This window comes from Bufo bufo, chromosome 6 (genome assembly GCF_905171765.1).
Source record: "Bufo bufo chromosome 6, aBufBuf1.1, whole genome shotgun sequence".
In the NCBI taxonomy this organism is placed as follows: Eukaryota; Metazoa; Chordata; class Amphibia; order Anura; family Bufonidae; genus Bufo; species Bufo bufo.
Window position 1 is genome coordinate 290,706,501 of NC_053394.1, and position 20,324 is coordinate 290,726,824.

General features: G+C 45.4%; 1 protein-coding gene across 1 annotated transcript; it reads right to left on the reverse strand.

Annotated features, from left to right (window-relative positions):
• Positions 1-112: 112 nt before the first annotated feature.
• LSM12 (LSM12 homolog) lies at positions 113-20,267 on the reverse strand. The gene is made up of 5 exons (XM_040437686.1): positions 20,052-20,267; positions 12,249-12,382; positions 9,944-10,053; positions 3,703-3,829; positions 113-806 (listed from the first exon to the last, which is right to left on the reverse strand). Exons 1-5 carry the CDS (start codon positions 20,170-20,172, stop codon positions 714-716), a joined length of 585 nt encoding a protein of 194 aa, XP_040293620.1. The 5' UTR covers positions 20,173-20,267; the 3' UTR covers positions 113-713.
• Positions 20,268-20,324: the final 57 nt, after the last annotated feature.

Sequence of the window (20,324 nt, forward strand, 5' to 3'; positions counted from 1 at the left end):
GCACACAACACCCCCTTCCCCCCAAATCTACATCCAAAGATGTACTTACTCTTAATTAGCCTTGCATATCATTCTATTTGCTATCAAAGAAATCTTGCAGACAAGGTTTACTTTTGTTTTTTCGTTTTTATTTTCTGTTTTTGTTTTTTTTTTCTTTTTTTTTTTAATTTCTTTTTTTTTCTCCTTTTTACAGGCAATTTTATAACCCTTTCACAGCCAGAGGCAGCTATGCCAAGCACTGCTCTGCCCCAGCGGCTGAGCAAGGGTTGAGGGTTTCCTCCAGCAACAGAACAGAGATGAGAAATGCAACACAAATAAAGTAAATATTTCGAGAGGGGAAAAAAAAAAAAGTTAGGAAAACAATACTGTTGCGGGAGAAACACAACCTCAGGAAAATTCTGAACTGGACCGGCAAATGGAAAATAAGAAAAAATAAAAAATTGAGGGGAATAGGGGGTCCCCATGGGGTCCTCCATAGCTCTGCATCCCCTCAACCCCCTCAATACAAAACCCTGGAATGAGGAGGCCATTGTAGGAAGGGGTTGAGAGGGACTAGTCCGGGAATAAAAAGCTACCCAATACCACCCCGATCCAGCCCTGCTTGCCCCATCCCCATGTCAACCACCCCTTCCACCAACTCTTTTCACGGATCCCACCATAGTGGAATAAAGAGCAGGCAGCTCAGGGGCAGCCAGGCCGACGTGGCTGAGGGCTCAGGAGGACGTGCTGGTTTCCTTCTGTGATGGTTGGATTGCATTTCTCTGCAGCCCCTTCTGACTTTCCAAATCTCTAAAGTGTTTATCAACCTAGAAGAAAATGTACAAAATTAGAATGAGAATCCAGTGAGGAGTGAGTGTCACTGTGCATTCACGTAGATGAGGCGAGTAGGGCTGAAAAGATTCGATGTAATCAAGGCAAAAAAAAATAAAAAAAATCCTCGATGCAGGGAAACTGCATCGAGGATTCGTTTAAAATCACATGATGACGGAGAGTGAGTGAAGTGAAGCCTCTCGCTCACCGCTCCTTGGCCTCCCGACTCGGCACCGCGCTGCACTGGCCAGGGCCTTGCGTGCACATAGTCAGCGTGCTGGCCGACGCTGGGTGTGACGTCAGGTCACTCCCAGTGCATGCTGGGGAGAAGACACTGTCAGTCTCCAGCGGACTCCATATCAGCGCACTGCCAGGAAAGCTGACAAGTTAGCGGGGGGGTTTGAAGGGGGCACCTGTGATTTGAAATAGACTGAATGCGCTGGAGGACATTGATGGTAGAGAAGGACTGATGGCACTGGGTGGGGGACATTATGGATGGCAAAAAGGCACAATTGATGGCATGGAAGGTCAGATGGAACTGAGGGACATGGCATGGAGGCAGGGGATGAAATGATGGCAATTTGGCTGATCTGATGGCACTGGGGGTGGGGGGACACGTTAGATGGCATTGAGGCACTGGAGAAGGTACATGGCACTGGGGGAGTGGGAGGACATGGCAATTTGGCTGGCAATGGATGGCATACCTTAGATACACATTCCGGCAGAATAACAGCCTGCTGGAGTATACCATACTGGGTATAGAAAGAAACAACCAGCTATATGCTCTCATTGACTATAATGTGGTCCAAGGTCATCTGGCCATGTTCCGGCATACATGCTGGTTATCGTCCAAAACTTTATTTTTGGCCTGCCAAAACCCAGCTTGAATGCTGTAACAAGGCCAGACCCCATTAGTCAATCGCTGCAGCAGCCGGCAGTATCCAGCTATACCCGATATGGTACATTCTGGCTGACTGTTCTGACAGAATGTATATTGCAGCTGTGAAAGAAGCCTTGTGTGTGCGCAATTATTTGCTATACCACTAAGAAATAAAAATATTGTTTTTATAAAATTGGTCATAAAATGTGATCTGATCTTCATCCAAGTCACAATAGACCATCACAGTCTGCTTAAACTAATAATAAAGAATTAAATGTTACCATGTTTTTATTGAACACCATGTAAACATTCTCAGTGCAGGTGGAAAAAGTATGTGAACCCCTAGACTAATGACATCTCCAAGAGCTAATTGGAGTGAGGTGTCAGCCAACTGGAGTCCAATCGATGAGATTGGAGGTGTTGGTTACAGCTGCCCTGCCCTATAAAAAACACACACCAGTTCTGGGTTTGCTTTTCACAAGAAGCATTGCCTGATGTGAATGATGCCTCGCACAAAAGAGCTCTCAGAAGACCTACGATTAAGAATTGTCGACTTGCATAAACCTGGAAAGGGTTATAAAAGTATGTCTAAAAGCCTTGTTGTTCATCAGTCCACGGTAAGACAAATTGTCTATAAATGGAGAAAGTTCAGCACTGCTGCTACTCTCCCTAGGAGTGGCCGTCCTGTAAAGATGACTGCAAGAGCACAGCGCAGACTGCTTAATGAGGTGAAGAAGAGTGTCAGCTAAAGACTTACAAAAGTCTCTGTCATATGCTAACATCCCTGTTAGCGAATCTACGATACGTAAAACACTAAACAAGAATGGATTTCATGGGAGGATACCACAGAGGAAGCCATTGCGGTCCAAAAAAAACATTGATGCACATTTACAGTTTGCACAAGAGCACCTGGATGTTCCACAGCAGTACTGGCAAAATATTCTGTGGACAGATGAAACCAAAGTTGAGTTGTTTGGAATAAACACACAACACTGTGTGGAGAAAGAGGCACAGCACACCAGCATTAAAACCTCATCTCAACTGTGAAGTATGGTGGTGGGGGCATCATGGGTTGGGGCTGCTTTGCTGCATCAGGGCCTGAAAGGATTGCCATCATCGAAGTAAAAATGAATTCAAGTTTATCAAGACATTTTGCAGGAGAACTTAAGGTTATCTGTCCACCAGCTGTAGCTCAACAGAAGATGGGTGTTGCAACAGGACAACGACCCAAAGCATAGAAGTAAATCAACAGAATGGCTTGAAGAAAATACATCTTCTGGAGTGGCCCAGTCAGAGTCCTGACCTCAACCCGATTGAGATGCTGTGGCATGACCTCAAGAAAGCGATTCACACCAGACATCCCAAGAATATTGAAATGGTCAAGAATTACTCCTGACCGTTGTGCACGTCTGATCTGCAACTACAGGACACGTTTGGTTGAAGTTATTGCTGCCAAAAGGAGGTTCAACCAGTTATTAAATCCAAGGGTTCACATACTTTTTCCACCTGCACTGTGAATGTTTACATGGTGTGTTCAATAAAAACATGGTAACATTTAATTCTGTGTGTGTTATTAGTTTAAGCAGACTGTGATTGTCTATTGTTGTGACTTAGATGAAGATCAGATCACTTTTTATGACCAATTTGTGCAGAAATCCATATCATTCCAAAGGGTTCAGATACTTTTTCTTGCAAGTGTAATATTAATATAAATATATACACACACACTATATATGGGGGAACTACTGAGGAAACTGAAAGTGGACAGAAAATGGATGTGCAAATGGTTGAAAAATGGCCATGAAAAACCAGACAGTGTGTCCATTTTCAAAGGCCGTGTGAAAGTGGCCTATGGCTAGGTCATCAATGTCTATTCCCAGGCAACCCCTATAACCAGAGAAAAAGGCTGAAACGAAACAAACTACTCACGTAAAGCCAAAAGTAAAGTATTGAAACACTCAACCTACACGATCGCTTTTGCACATGACAAATCTACATGAACAGAAACTCACTATTTTGCGAACATGGCTTAGTGCGCTGCCTTCCTTTCCTTTGCAGTTTTCCACTTGGTAAGGTGGAGAGATAACTACCTCTTCCATAACAACTATATTTTTCTCTTGCCATTTACAGTCCTTTATCCTGTAAGAGAAAACAATATTAATGTGTGCACAAATACAGGACATCTCACATTGCATTATAGGACAGAAATGCACCCCCTTGAGGAGTTACCCAATTTTGGTCTTGAAGGACCACAACTTCTTCCTCCCTATCCTTGCTTTCCGGTGGCCATAATTTTTTATTTTGATGCACTTGTATGATAATTTGTTTTTACTTGTAAATTGTGGCCTGGCACTCTATGTGTGGCTTCAAATGAATACACAATAATTATGGTGATCACACTCAAATTTAATAAATGAAAAACAATCATAATAACACTATAAAACTATTAAAAATTTATAAAAACAACAAACATTTGCATGCTCACACATTAAATATTGTAGGAAAAATACGTCATAAATCGTATATGCAAGTAGTTCATAAAATAAATGAGGGTGGTTTTCTGATGACTGAACTAAATCTTTATATTTGATTTAAAAGTTCGCATAAAGTGCATTCTGCTGTTATTGCGGCTTGCGGGCCAAGATGTTCTTAAAGGGGATGAAAAGCAATCCTGAATACTGTTCACCAGTTACTGCTTGATTATAGTTTGTTTGCGGTTTAAATGTCCAGACCTTAGTTTATGTCTATGATGGAAAAACAAGTACTGGTATGTACTATAATCACCGCCTATACAGGTCTTACCTGCTTCTAGGTGGATAAGAATATTCGTGTTCCAAGATATGGCATTACATACCCGACCTAAGAGTTGCTGCTGTGTTCGTTTCTCCACGCTATTCAGGCAGATGCCGGTATATCACGTGGTCTGTATCAGGAAACAGGCATCTGCCACTGAGGAAGGGGTAAGAGGTCCCCGAAACGCATCTGGCGTAACCAGCTGAGAACTCCCACTGGACTAAGAAAAGGCCTTTATACGGATGATCTATTAAAATCAATCTTACAAAAAATTGGAGCGCTCCAAATAAGAAAAAAAAATATTCAGATCCCATTTTCAACACCAAGTTCCTGCGATACCTTGCTGCGAGATACAAACCTGTTTCCTGATACAGACCACGTGATATACCGGCGTCTGCCTGAATAGCGTGGAGAAACGAACACAGCAGCAACTCTTAGGTCGGGTATGTAATGCCATATCTTGGAACACGAATATTCTTATCCACCTAGAAGCAGGTAAGACCTGTATAGGCGGTGATTATAGTACATACCAGTACTTGTTTTTCCATCATAGACCTAAACTAAGGTCTGGACATTTAAACCGCAAACAAACTATAATCAAGCAGTAACTGGTGAACAGTATTCAGGATTGCTTTTCATCCCCTTTAAGAACATCTTGGCCCGCAAGCCGCAATAACAGCAGAATGCACTTTATGCGAACTTTTAAATCAAATATAAAGATTTAGTTCAGTCATCAGAAAACCACCCTCATTTATTTTATGAACTACTTGCATATACGATTTATGACGTATTTTTCCTACAATATTTAATGTGTGAGCATGCACATGTTTGTTTGATGTTTTTATAATTTTTTAATAGTTTTATAGTGTTATTACGATTGTTTTTCATTTATTAAATTTGAGTGTGATCACCATAATTATTGTGTATTCATTTGAAGCCACACATACAGAGTGCCAGGCCACAATTGAAGTAATTTCTACACTGCTCAAAAAAATAAAGGGAACACTTAAACAACACAATCTAACTCCAAGTCAATCACACTTCTGTGAAATTAAACTGTCCACTTAGGAAGCAACACTGAGTGACAATCAATTTCACATGCTGTTGTGCAAATGGGATAGACAACAGGTGGAAATTATAGGCAATTAGCAAGACACCCCCAATAAAGGAGTGGTTCTGCAGGTGGTGACCTGACCACTTCTCAGTTCCTATGCTTCCTGGCTGATGTTTTGGTCACTTTTGAATGCTGCCGGTGCTTTCACTCTAGTGGTAGCATAAGACGGAGTCTACAACCCACACAAGTGGCTCAGGTAGTGCAGCTTATCCAGGATGGCACATCAATGCGAGCTGTGGCAAGAAGGTTTGCTGTGTCAGGTCAGCGTAGTGTCCAGAGCATGCAGGCGCTACCAGGAGACAGGCCAGTACATCAGGAGACGTGGAGGAGGCCGTAGGAGGGCAACAACCCAGCAGCAGGACCGCTACCTCCACCTTTGTGCAAGGAGGAACAGGAGGAGCACTGCCAGAGCCCTGCAAAATGACCTCCAGCAGGCCACAAATGTGCATGTGTCTGCTCAAACGGTCAGAAACAGACTCCATGAGGGTGATATGAGGGCCCGACGTCCACAGGTGGGGGTTGTGCTTACAGCCCAACACCATGCTGGACGTTTGGCATTTGCCACAAAACACCAAGATTGGCAAATTCGCCACTGGCGCCCTGTGCTCTTCACAGATGAAAGCAGGTTCACACTGAGCACATGTGACAGACGTGAAAGAGTCTGGAGACGCCGTGGAGAATGTTCTGCTGCCTGCAACATCCTCCAGCATGACCGGTTTGGCATTGGGTCAGTAATGGTGTGGGGTGGCATTTCTTTGGAGGGCCGCACAGCCCTCCATGTGCTCGCCAGAGGTAGCCTGACTGCCATTAGGTACCGAGATGGGATCCTCAGACCCCTTGTGAGACCAGATGCTGGTGCGGTTGGCCCTGGGTTCCTCCTAATGCAAGACAATGCTAGACCTAGTGTGGCTGGAGTGTGTCAGCAGTTCCTGCAAGACGAAGGCATTGATGCTATGGACTGGCCCGCCCGTTCCCCAGACCTGAATCCAATTGAGCACATCTGGGACATCACGTCTCGCTCTATCCACCAACGTCACGTTGCACCACAGACTGTCCAGGAGTTGGCAGATGCTTTAGTCCAGGTCTGGGAGGAGATCCCTCAGGAGACCGTCCGCCACCTCATCAGGAGCATGCACAGGCGTTGTAGGGAGGTCATACAGGCACGTGGAGGCCACACACACTACTGAGCCTCATTTTGACTTGTTTTAAGGACATTACATCAAAGTTGGATCAGCCTGTAGTGTGTTTTTCCACTTTAATTTTGAGGGTGACTCCAAATCCCGACCTCCATGGGTTAAAAAATTTGATTTCCATTTTTTTTTTTGTGTGAATTTGTTGTCAGCACATTCAACTATGTAAAGAACAAAGTATTTCAGAAGAATATTTAATTAATTCAGATCTAGGATGTGTTATTTTTGTGTTCCCTTTATTTTTTTGAGCAGTGTATATTTTTCTCTGTACGGGTGATAGCCATTTGGACTAGAGCACCTGTTCCCTGTCACATAAGAGTGAGCTATTCCTACAACTTTTTTCTCAAATAATTTGTTTTTAGCGGGATAAAATTTATACTTCATGTAACTGCCTTTGTGCAAATATATTACCATTTAACTTCATTTTATTTTTTCAATAAGTGCTCTTTTTTACAACATACTAATCATAAATATGTTATCTAGTTTAGACAGTTGTGACAGTACCAAAAAACAATATTGCCTTCCAAAAACCATATGGCATTCCTTTCCATCTGTGCCCTGCCTCTTGGCCATACAGCAATTTATGACCACATATGGGGCATTTCTGTAAACTACAGAATAAGGGCCATAAATATTGTTTTGTTTGGCTGTTAACCCTCGCTTTTATTACTGGAAAAAATGGATTAAAATTTTAATTTTTTACAACGTTCATCTGACAGGTTAGATCATGTGCTATTTTTATAGAGCAGGTTCTTACTGACACAGGGATACCTAATAGGTTTAATTTTTTTTAATTTAAGTTTTACACAAGATAATTTTTGAAACCCAAAATTTTTGTGTGTCCCCATAGTCTGAGAGCAATATTTTTTTACATTTTTTTGGCCGATTGTCTTAGGTAGAGGCTCATTTTTTGCGGGATGAGATTGGCACTATTTTGGGGGACATACGCCTTTTTGATCGCTTGCTATTACACTTAGTGATGTAAGGTGACCAAAAAAAAAGGCTTTGAAAGTTTTTCTAATTTTATTTTATTTATTTTTTTAACGGTGTTCACCTGAGGGGTTAGATCATGTGGTATTTTTTATAGAGCAGGTTCTTACGGACGCGGCAATACCCATAAAAATATGTTTAACATAAAAAAGCATTTTAGTCTGAGAGCTATAGTTTTTTTTTTTTTTGGGCGATTGTCTTAGGTAGGACCCCCCTCGGCATGGTCACAGGGTGCCTGCTGAATGATTTCAGCAGGGACTCTGTTCCGATAACCGCCCACGGTCAGAAATACACAGGGCGTACGCCCCGTGTACGCAAGAGGTTAAAGGGTTTCTGTCATCAGATTTAACCCTATTAAGCTAGCTGACATTAGCGATGTGCTAATGTCAGCTAAACCTAACTAGTTTATTCCTACTTTTATCTATGCCCTTGTTATGCCAGAAATATAACTTTTATAATATGCTAATTGGCCTCTAGGAGCAGGGGGGGGGGGCGTTGTTCCTGCTCCTAGAGGCTCTGTTCTCCCACCTTTGTCGCCTCCCTCCATGTCCTGATCGACAGGGCCAGACAGCGCTCGCATCTGTCTGCCAGACCTGTGCTCTGGTAGAAAGGGAAAGACGCTGGCAGGCTGCCAGCTTCCTCCCGGCAGTCAGACCCTCACCAAGATGCTTATCCCCTTAAAGGGGTTGTCCAGGTTCAGAGCTGAATCCAGACCGCAGCATAGAAGGTGCATGCGGCGGGTGAGGGAGCCCATCGAGTCCCTGCCCTGCTGTGGCAGGGACCCGATGGGTGACAAGGTAGCCCGATGCCATGCACAGGCTGCCCAATGCCTTGCACGGCATCGGGACCTGCCTTCTACGGGTGCCCAGGAGATCCAGCCTCAGGCTGGGTCTTCAAGGCAACCTGTTAGTGTATTACTCAGTGTAATACACTAAGGCCTCTTACACACAAGCGTATTCGTTCTATGGCCGTATTGCGGGCCACATATGGCGGTTCCGCAACACAAGGGTCACCAGCTGTGTGCATTCCCCACATCATGGATGCGGACGCATTCACTTGAATAGGTCCGCAAATCCAGAGATGCGGTGCGGAATGGAAGCATGGAACCACTACGGACTGTGGTGTTCTATTCTTCTGTTCCGCAAAAATATAGAACTTGTTCTATCTTTTTGCAGAATGGACAGATCGCGAACCCCATTCAAGTGAATAGGTCCGCGATCCGCACGCGGCTGCTCTAAGGTCAGTGCCCGTGCAAATTGCGGTCCGCAGAACGGGCGCAGCCAGCACATGGCCGTTTGAAAGAGGCCTAACAGGCAATGCATTACAACACAGATGTATTGTAATGCATTTCAGAGGGGACCAGACCCTCAAAAGTTAAAGTCCCAGAATGTGTTTCAAGTGAAAAAATATAAATGAAGTCCCTTTCCCCTGATTTTATAAGTAAAAAACACACATTATGTATCACCGCGTCCGTAACTGACTCTAAATCACCTGATCCAATCCACCCTGTCCGATAAACACCATAAAATAAATAAAAAGTAAAAAAAAAAGCCACTTTTGTCACCTTACATCACTAAAAGTGCAACACCAAGTGATCAAAAAGACGCATGTCCCACAATATTAAATATTATCTTTTAAAAAAAAACACTATTTTATAGTTACCATAGGAAACTACAACAAGCAATCGGTCAATTGCCTCTCTCATACACCCCAATGCATTACATACAATGTATTTCTATGGAGCCCTGCCACATGCAAGAGCAACGTAGGAACTAATGTGCAGCAGCTTCACTTCATTCCTGACTGAAGCTGGCGCACAATGCATCTGGGCTCCCCCGATCCTCAGGATGCATCCTTTCCGCTGCCTCCAGAAATGTCTGGCAGATTCTTTGTCTCTCTCTCCATAGAATACATATAAATGTTTGGGCAATGAGTGCGAGGGAGTCGGGAGACACAGCTGCCTGCTGAACAATCATCCAGCTGACAGCTACTGAATGTGTATGCCCGGCTTTAGGTTTGGTGCTGAAGAGACCAACCTGTGGATCCCCAAATGCAATCAATGAAATGACATTTCCTTAGGATGAATGAAGTCGGTAGCTGGACTTCTCTCTGGGTTCCAGCTTCATATGTGGACTGGGCTCCTGTTCAGTTATGCAGACAACTTACGTCTTATGAATGGTCTGAAATAGCTGCTGTCCTTCCAGAGAGACCCCAGCACTGATAGCATAAGCCTGGCTCATCTTCTCTTCCTTCTCCAACCGGGCTCTGCTTGCCAGCTGCAAAACCAAGAAATGAACACGTTCAAGCAGGAAGGATGGCACAGGTTCACATCGATGACTTCACCTGCACATTGGTACAAAGTCCACAGCATGGCACTGCTCTCCATCCAGCACTGGGTGTGTATACGAGTGCCCACAATGAACCTCACAGCAGTCACCATCTTTTACTACTGCAGTCTCGGCTTTAGGCCTGTAACTTACGTAAAGCAACTGCATAAAGAGGTCAAGTCTGCTCGCGGCCTCTGCGGTGCGTACACAGACCATGGGTCCATCATTTTCTTGGCATAAAACTTACCATTTGCAATTAACTAAAGCCCTAAGACCCATCAGTTTAATTAAATGGGTTGTGCCAAGTTTATAAGTTATCTTCACAGGTAAGGGGAAAAACTAGCGAATCAGTGGGGGTCCGACCAATTATAATGGGGGTCCCGTTCCCCCATTCTCATGCATGCACAATGCCACTCAATTCATTCTCTATGGAACAGCCAGTCATAACTCAGCGCTGTACGCTGCTATCTCTAGCACTCCCATAGAGAATAAATGGAGGGGCAATGCACGACCTGCTGCGCCATAGGGGATAACTTATAAACTTGGCACAAGAGTGTTCATAATCCGTCTTGCATAGAAGTAAAAGGCATGTTATATGACCCATTGATAAGGCCTGTAAAGCACTGATCACTGGGACTCAGGTGGCTGGATCACCAACGGGTCCTGAGAAGGGGCCTAAAATGGACCCTTTTTATACGAGATGATGATCGGGAAAAAAATTATGTTCGTTCCTGATCATTGGCCCTTGTAAACATACTACTGGTGCTAAGGATCCGGCAGGGAACAGCCTGCCAGATCTTAGTGCATTCCGGCATTGCCAGTAGCTTGAACGTCTGTCCAGCCCCATTTACTATAATCCAGCCACAACCGGCCGAATAATAGCTGAAAGGCTCCATTTACCCGGCTGCAGCGGTGACACTTTGACAACACATGACCGCTACAGCCAATCACTGGGCTCATCTGGTGCACTAAAGAGGCCAGTGACCTCACTGCTGCAGCGGCGTAACTAGAGCCCGGCCAGGAGAACCGGCATGCGATCTGCCAGGTAAATACTTACCACTTCTTTATTGCAGGCGGATGCCAAGGGTTGTCTGCCTTCTTCCTGAACCAAACAATCCCTTTTAGTTACTTCAAAAGAACATGCTGTGTTTCGTTCATACCCCAGCATGACATCGATCATATTTGCACACACTGAAATCATACTGGGGGCATCTACCTCTGACAAAGCTTTTCGGAGCGAAACCCGGGTCGGGTGTTTGATCTTTTATATACTGCTTATTATCGTTTTACCCTTGTGAGTATAATAAATCCTTTCCATTTCAACCTATGTGACGGTGCTTCACTATTGTTGCAACCTTTGGTCTTTGACAAAAGCTTGTAAAGGGGGGGGGGGGAAGGTGGCTTTCTGTGGCCTGAGTGCTTTCCTATATCCACCAACATCTGAAGGAATCTTCTGTTCCATAGAACAGTGCGGTCCGACTGAAAAACGCACCTTTAAATAAATGTGAACTGTACCCACTTTACCATTGGGACCTGCGACACACTAGAGGCTACGTACTAAAGGCTATTTTATAAATTTATTTACACAGTGAACGGAGCTACTCGGGAAGGGGTGCAGGGTGCCAGACCGTCGCCGATCACATACTGATGGACTACCCTGAGGATAGATCAATATTAAAATCCTGGTTCAAAGAATCACTGATCAAAGACTGTTAACACGGCCTGACTTCATGAGAAATCTGAATGGACCACAGCAGTGAACTCTACAGTGAGGCATGAAGGGTATTGAAGGTAGACCTCCTGTCTCCTCCACAGGAAGGTTAATTACTGACCGAGGAATCCACCATCTACAGCCACATTCACTGCAAATCCTATATGGGTGAGCCCAACTTACAGGGAAGCTCTGCCCTTCATTGAATGACTGAACTGCAGCAGTCAGGTGACGTTCATGCACATGCTGAGGACAGCAATTGGCTGCAGCAGTCAAATTTAATAGATTTTTTTTCCATTTTCTACAAAAACACTAAATTTTGCAGCAATTTCTGAAAACGTTTGGGAAAAAAAAAAACAAAAAAAAAAACATTCAAACGAACCCTAGAACTCCGACATGAAGAAGCAGCAGACGCATGTAGACCACAACTTACCTTGTTAATGTTGAGGGAGGCTAGAGGCGGGGGTGTCTGTGTGCGATCGTTCAGCACCTCTACCTCAGACACGTACTGCAGGTTGAGCAGGAGGATGTCAGCATGGTTGGGTTTTCCACTACTTGATGGGCACTCTGCAGACGCCGTGATTAAGGAAAGCACAATGCATACGCTACAGATAATCCCAATTTGCTAAGAACGGGGGCAGCCAACCTGAGCAAGCAGCAGCTTCACACCACTCACCGGTCATCCACAAGGAATGGGAGCAATAGGACTCATCTCCATAGCAACAGACAAGCAACTGGACCCAAAACTAGACTCACTGCTGGACGGGCATTATGTTGGGTTGGCTAGGACCAAAACATATCTGGACTGCTGCTTAGTAGCAGAACTGGTCGGCTCTTCTGGAGACCCATATCACCAGGCAAGTGGATTATGAGGTCATTTAAAAAAGGGGTTAAAAAGACATAACTGCCTACTTTCAGAATTGGTGCCCCACAGGTTGTGTGTGGTACTGCAGCTCAGGCCCTTAGGGGGAGATCAAACAGGTGTGAAGTAGAACTGCCTTGGTTGTCCATAGCAACCAGATTCCACCTTTCATTTTCACAGCTCCTTTGGAAAATGAAAGGTGGAGTCTGATTGGTTGCTATGGGCAACTAAGCCAGTTCTACTGTACACCAGTTAGATAAATCTCCAGTGAAGCCAAGTCAATACAGGGACTTCCCATTGAGGACCCTCAGACTCTTTGCAGCAGCTCTCCAAGGGCAGCCAACGCAATACTCAAAATCGACCTCCCCCCCTTTACAGACCAGTGTTACTCACACCCAATGAATGGACCTCTTCTTAATATTACCTTGACATACAAAGCAAATGGAACAGGAACTCAGAACAGACTACAGCCCCCCAGCATGGTACCACCACGTGACCATTGTATGACCTTAACGTTGCCCTATGGCTTTAAAAACTGCAGGTCACGTCAAATAAGGGGGGGGGACGGGATTTAATGGTATGGGTGTCACCTTGAGGAGAAAGTGTTTTCACTGCAGATCTATAAGTGAGTACAGGAGTGATCAGACACTGGGTCTCCTCACAAGAGGGCATACGGCTCATACACAACCGTAAGCATTCTGCAAACAGCCGATTGGTAAAATGCAGAAGCGGTGCATGTGCCATCTGCATTTTTTCTGAACCCATTGACTTCAATGGATCCTCATTTTGCAGGCAAGTACAGGGCACGTTCTATCTTTAGCAAAACTGACAAGATACGGAAAGCACATGAAAGTCATCCGTGCGCTTTCCACTTCTGTCTTTTGCAGAGCGGATATACAGAACATACTCTACACTGGCCTGCAAAATGTGAACTGCAGACTCACTGAAGTCAATAGGTTTGCAAAAAACGCAGATGGCACAAACCACTTCAGCATTCTACCAACCCACCCGTTACAAAACACAAAGGTCATTTATTAAGACCAGCGTTTAAGATGACCAGAGGATAGATCAATTTAAAATAACCCCTTTAAATATCAGAAATAAGGGTCTGGCTATGACATTACTTAAAGGGAACCTGTCAACGGGATTTTGGGTATAGAGCTGAGGACATGGGTTGCTAGATGGCCACTAGCACATCCACAATACCCAGTCCCCATAGCTCTGTGTGCTTTTATTGTGTAAAAAAAAACGATTTGATACATATGCAAATTAGCCTGAGATGAGTCCTGTATGTGAGATGAGTCAGGGACAGGACTCTTCTCAGGTTAATTTGCATATGTATCAAATCGTTTTTTTTTTACACAATAAAAGCACACAGAGCTATGGGGACTGGGTATTGCGGATGTGCTAGCGGCCATCTAGCAACCCATGTCCTCAGCTCTATACACAAAATTCCTGTGACAGGTTCCCTTTAATTCTCTTAGGAGAGGCATTACCAGTAGAAAGAGGGAGGTGCTCATGCCACTCTACAGAGCACTAGTGAGACCTCATTTGGAGTATTGTGCTCAGTACTGGAGACCATATCTCCAGAAGGATATTGATACTTTGGAGAGAGTTCAGAGAAGAGCTACTAAACTGGTACATGGATTGCAGGATAAAACTTACCAGGAAAGATTAAAGGACCTTAACATGTATAGCTTGGAAGAAAGACGAGACAGAGGGGATATGATAGAAACTTTTAAATACATAAAAAGGGAATCAACAAGGTAAAAGGAGATGATATTTAAAAGAAGAAAAACTGCTACAAGAGGACATAGTTTTAAATTAGAGGGGCAAAGGTTTAAAAGTAATATCAGGAAGTATTACTTTACTGAGAGAGTAGTGGATGCATGGAATAGCCTTCCTGCAGAAGTGGTAGCTGCAAATACAGTGAAGGGGTTTAAGCATGCATGGGATAGGCATAAGGCCATCCTTCATATAAGATAGGGCCAGGGGCTATCCATAGTACTCAGTATATTGGGCAGGCTAGATGGGCCAAATGGTTCTTATCTGCCAACACATTCTATGTTTCTATACAGGGGTGTATGCCATCTGGTCCTGGCGATTTGTCTATTTCAGGCATGCTCAAGCTGCGGCCCTCCAGCTGTTGTAAAACTACAACTCCCACACCGCCCTGCTGTAGGCTGTTCAGGCAGGCTAAGAGTTGTAGTTCTGCAACAGCTGGAGGGCCGCAAGTTGAGCATGCCTGGTCTATTTTAATCTTTTTAAGATGCCGCTGTACTTCTTCCTGGGTCAGACAGGGCACTTTTAAAAGGGAATTTACTTTTACATTCTGCATTTCATCTGACAGTTTATTTTCCTCAGTGAATACAGTAGAGAAAAAAATATTTAATAGCTTTGCTTTCTCCTCATCGCTCTCTGCAATTCCCACCTCATTGCACTGTAGAGGGCTGACAGCTTCAGATTTATACTTTTTACCATTTATATAATTGAAGAACATTCTAGGGTTAGTTTTACTCTTTGGCAATTAATCTCTCGGTCTCTAGTTTGGCTGATTTTATTTGCTTTTTTTTTTACATATTCTATTTTTTTTCTTAGTTTTTCAGTGCTTCCTCGCTACTCTCCTGTTTAAGGGTACTTTCACACTTGCGGCAGAGGATTCTGGCAGGCAGTTCAGTCACCGGAACTGCCTGCCGAATCTGGACGCAAACTGATGGCATTTGTCATACAAATGCATTGAAATACCGGATCAGTCTCTCCGGTGTGATCCGGAAAAACGGTTCGGTATTAATTTTTTTTTGCATTTTTAAATGCGCAGACCGGAAAGCCGGATGAGTTTTGCCGGAACACTTAATGCCGGATCCGGCACTAACACACTTCCATGTAAATTAATGCCAGATTCGGCATTCCGACATGTGTTTAGTATTTTTGGCCGGAGAAAAAAACTGCAGCATGCTGCGGTATTTTCTCCATCCAAAAAAAAAATTATAAATAAATGTAACTTTCACACTAGCGTTCGAGGCTCCGCTTGTGAGCTCCGTTTGAAGGGGCTCACAAGCGGCCCCGAACACATCCGTACTGCCCTAATGCATTCTGAGTGGATACGGATACGCTCAGAATGCATCAGTCTGGCGGCATTCAGCCTCCGCTCCGCTCAGCAAGCGGACACCTACAAGCAGCGTTCGGGCGTCCGCCTGGCCGTGCGGAGGCAAACGGATCCGTCCAGACTTACAATGTAAGTCAATGGGGACGGATCCGTTTGAAGTTAACACAGTATGGCTCAATTTTCAAACGGATCCGTCCCCCATTGACTTTCAATGTAAAGTCTGGACGGATCAGTCTGAACTACTTTCACACTTAGAATTTTTTTTAAACTATAATGCAGACGGATCCGTTCTGAACGGATCCAAAACGTCTGCATTATAGGAGCGGATCCGCTCTGAACGCAACTGTGAAAGTAGCCTAAGAGGGACTGAACTGAATGCTCTCCATTCAGAATGCATTAGGATAAAACTGATCAGTTTTTTACCGTATTGAGCCCCTCTGACGGAACTCAATGCCAGAAAACAAAAACGCTAGTGTGAAAGTACCCTTAGTGATATAAATGCTTTCTTTTTGTCATTTATTGCTTTCTTTACCATTCTATTTATACACTTTCTTGTTCCTTAATCTTTTATTCCCATACGGTATGAACCTCTCAATTAGATTTTAGGATGCTTTTAAAAATATCCCATTTTGTGGCTGTATTTTTATTTTTGAGGACTTGTCCCGGTTAGTTAGGCCTATGGCCTCTTAGTTGGCAAAAATTTAGCTTTTTTGAAGTTTGGCATTTTTGTTCCTCCCTGAAGAAGCACTTTTGGATGATAATTGGAAGATTATTACTTTATGGTCACTATTTCCCAGGTGTCCGCCAACCTGCACATCTGTTGTTCTGTCAGGCCTATTGGTTAATACTAAGTCCAGTATGGCCGTCCCTCTAGTCGGGTCCTGAACCAGTTGGGAGAGGTAATTGTCTTTGGTTATTGCCAAGAACCTGTTTCCTTTATGAGATGTACAAGTTTCAGTTTCCCAGTCTATATCTGGGTAGTTGAAGTCCCCCATAATGACCACCTCATTATGATTTGCCGCCTCGTCTATCTCGTTTAGTAGTAGATTTTCTGTGGACTCTGGAATATTAGGTGGTTTATAGTAAACTCCTATTAGTAATTTATTACTGTTTTTAGCTCCATGTATCTCTACCCACAGTGACTCCACATGTTCATGTCCCTCACTTATATCTTCTCGGACTGTGGGCTTTAGACAGGACTTTACATAAAGGCAAACCCCTCCCCCTCTCCGGTTTTGGCGATCCTTTCTAAACAGACTAACCCTGTACTTTAATGGGGTTGTCCGGGTTCAGAGCTGAACCCGGACATCCCTCCATTTTCACCCCGGCAGCCCCCCTGACATGAGAATCGGAGTAGTTCATGCTCCGATGCTCTCCTTTGCCCTGCGCTAAATTGCGCAGGGCAAAGGCATTTTTAGGAGTTCCGGTGACGTACCAGGGCTCTCCATGGGGCTGACAGGAACCCCGGAGACGTCACCGGCACTGATGGGCGGGATTTAGCTCTGCCTTAGCCAGTAGAACGGCTAGGGCAGAGCTAAAGCCCGTCCCTCAGAGCCGGTGACGTCACCGAAAACACAGCCGGGCGGAAGTTACCGCCCAGCAGTGTGTTATTGAAAACAAAAAAGCCTGTGCCCTGCGCGATTTAGCGCAGGGCACGGGAGCACATCGGAGCACGAGATGCTCCGATGCTAGCCTCAGGGGGGCTGCCTGGGTGAAAAAACCCGGACAACCCCTTTGGCGAAACACTATCCCAAATACGGGTGTGATGATGTGGGGAGCCATCACAAATGACAGGACTGATTCAAGGGACACCAACAGCTCAGAGCTATGTGCAGGACACCCTGCGGCCACACTCTCATGGCAGAGCTTCAGAACGGCATTCTTCAACAGCAGCGTAATGCGCACCCACACCACAGGGGGTTTCTCAGGAATGTCTTCACCAGATTACAACACTTCCTTGGGCTGCCTGGTCCCCAGATTTATCATCAACCCGGCATTTATGTGCCGCTGGATACCTTACTGAACCTGTATGCCACCATGCCCAGCCATCTCATCTTGTACCCAGGCTAGAGGCGGCCCAACAGGGTACTACAGCCTCCTTTCAGTTGTACAGTTTTCCCCATAAAGACATATCCTTTAGCTCTAATACTGTAATCACCCACACACAAAAGGTTCATTCAATTCCAACAACTACTTTTTGGTGCGGTATTCTGTCAATGAGAGTAAGAGCACGGCAACTAAAGTCAGTATTTCTTCTAGTGGAGCTTAAAGCCTAAAGGGGCTCTCAGTTATTGATGTCCTATACTCCCAATAGGTCATCAATATCAGATCATCAGACACCTGGGACCCCCACCGATCGGCAGTTTCAGGCATCTACACAATGGATGGAGCTGGAAGCACAAGGTTGAGCTCCCACTATAGGAGCCGAGCTGCTGTACACCGGCACCTTCTGTCCGCGGCTGCCCAGTGTCAGACCCCCACCAATCTGATACCAATTAGCTACCCTGAGGATCGGTCAACAATAGCCAAGCACCAGAAAACCCCTTTGATGTCAAAAAAAAAACAAAAAACACACTTACATCTATTAGGCACTTAAAAGTTAAAAAGCATTTATCACCTATCCACAGACAATCTCCTGGTACCTCCAGAGAACAGAGGGTCCCCACGTCAGCTTGTAGCGTGCGTCAGTTCAGTGGTCCATTCGCATCTAGCGGACTGACAGACAGCGCTCTATCCCAGGTGGACCAGCATGTGAGAATACCACTCCAATCAGAGAGGAGACTCAGGGACCCTCCATTCTAAGGACCACTGGGGGGCCCAGCAATTGGACTGTGGTGGTCAGACTCAGCATTGAGCGAAACGAGCTTTGGTTCATAGATCTTAAGTCGATTCGTTCAAACACTTGTTTTTAATGCCGCCTGAGACCTCTCTGTACAGCAAAACGCATTTCACCCGAAGACAAGTGAACGGATTCGGTAACAAGGTACCAAGCGATACCAAACCCGACTTCGGATTCCGAATTTTTAACGTTCATAAAGATGCAGAAATGATCACCGAATTCATTCACCAAAGTCTCGCGCAACTTTTTGCCTCCAAGGAAGTGTTTGAAACGATTACGGATCTACGATCCAAAGCTCGACTCGCTCAAGCCTAGTGGTGCTGCAAGAACAGTCACTGCCAGATCGCCAATTTCCTCATAAGCAGATTGTAAAGGGCCTTTCACTCTGCCTTATATTCGGCCCATTTAAAGGTGCTGCCGAGTGCCCAATGTATGAGAGAAGCACCTAGCTCATCTGGTAATAGGATCATTGGTGGTAATTTGTTTGCCGGCAGCCGATTGTGCCATCTAAACCGCCTCTGCTGCCAGAAAACAATGATTCTGTATGAGGACAAGCAATGGCATTAGCAATCTCTCTTTCCCACACTGTGGAGGAGATCTCCACATGTGAATACAGTGATCTCCTTCACCGACGAGCAGGCGATTGCCAGGAGGGAACTCATCAGCTTCACCTGGCCATGTAAAGGAGGCCTTCACAAGCAGAGACCGTCCAGGCCAGAGAACCCCTTTAATAACTCAGACTGACAGTTACAGCCAACTGTCACCTTGCAGCATCACTACCACATCCATCCCTGACCGATGACACCCAAAAACCAACGTAAGGGGTTCAGCAGCCATGACTAGAATCGTGGTGGCCTTCTGCCCTCATCTACATAGAAAAGCTGAAGGCCATTAAGATGATTACCTGCCATGTAAATGCCCGTAGACTATGCCAGTCCAGATGGCAAAAACCTTAGAAGAGAGGCTGATTAACACCAACTGAGTCATAAGTCAATGGAAGGGGAGCGAGGAGGTTCTGTGGAGCCCAGACCAGTGGGCACTACCGCCGCAAACACCTTGCCATCATACTGTGCCCCACATTATAACCCCTTCAGGGATGTACCTGTGACTGGAGTCGGACCCCCAGCATCATAGCCTCCCCTAGTACCACCAATGACACACCCATGACTGCCAAGGGGCACAATCCAGCACGTGATCACCAGCAAACCCTCCAGTGCCAGTAGCATGGCACAGCGATCACCCCCAGCCTGGCACTGGCCTATACAGGCTGAATGTCATGGCAGAGCCCCCAGCCCGCCCTTGTGCCTCCACCTGCTGGCTGCACGCTGTCAGCTCTCCCATAGGCAGCACCTTACTGTGTGCTGCCCCCCTCCCCCAGCCTCTGACTCCTCTGCCCCCTCTTCCGGTCCCTCAGTCACTCTCAGGATACTGAGCGCCAACATCTTGCTCTGGTAGTCGAACGCTACCACCTCGCCCTGCAACCGCGTCTCCTGGCAGGTCCGGCACGAAACCTGGGAGCCGATGCTGAAGTATTCCCCCGGAGCCGCCATCTTCCTCCAGCCGGCCTGTGCGTGACGTGCTTTACCGCCCCGACCTCAGCGCGCAACCTTAAGAGCCAGCGTCAGGCGCGGGGGCTGCCGGGAAATTACCTTAGTGACGCGACGTCACCACTCCTCTCTGGCCGGAAGTTTCCGTCGCCATG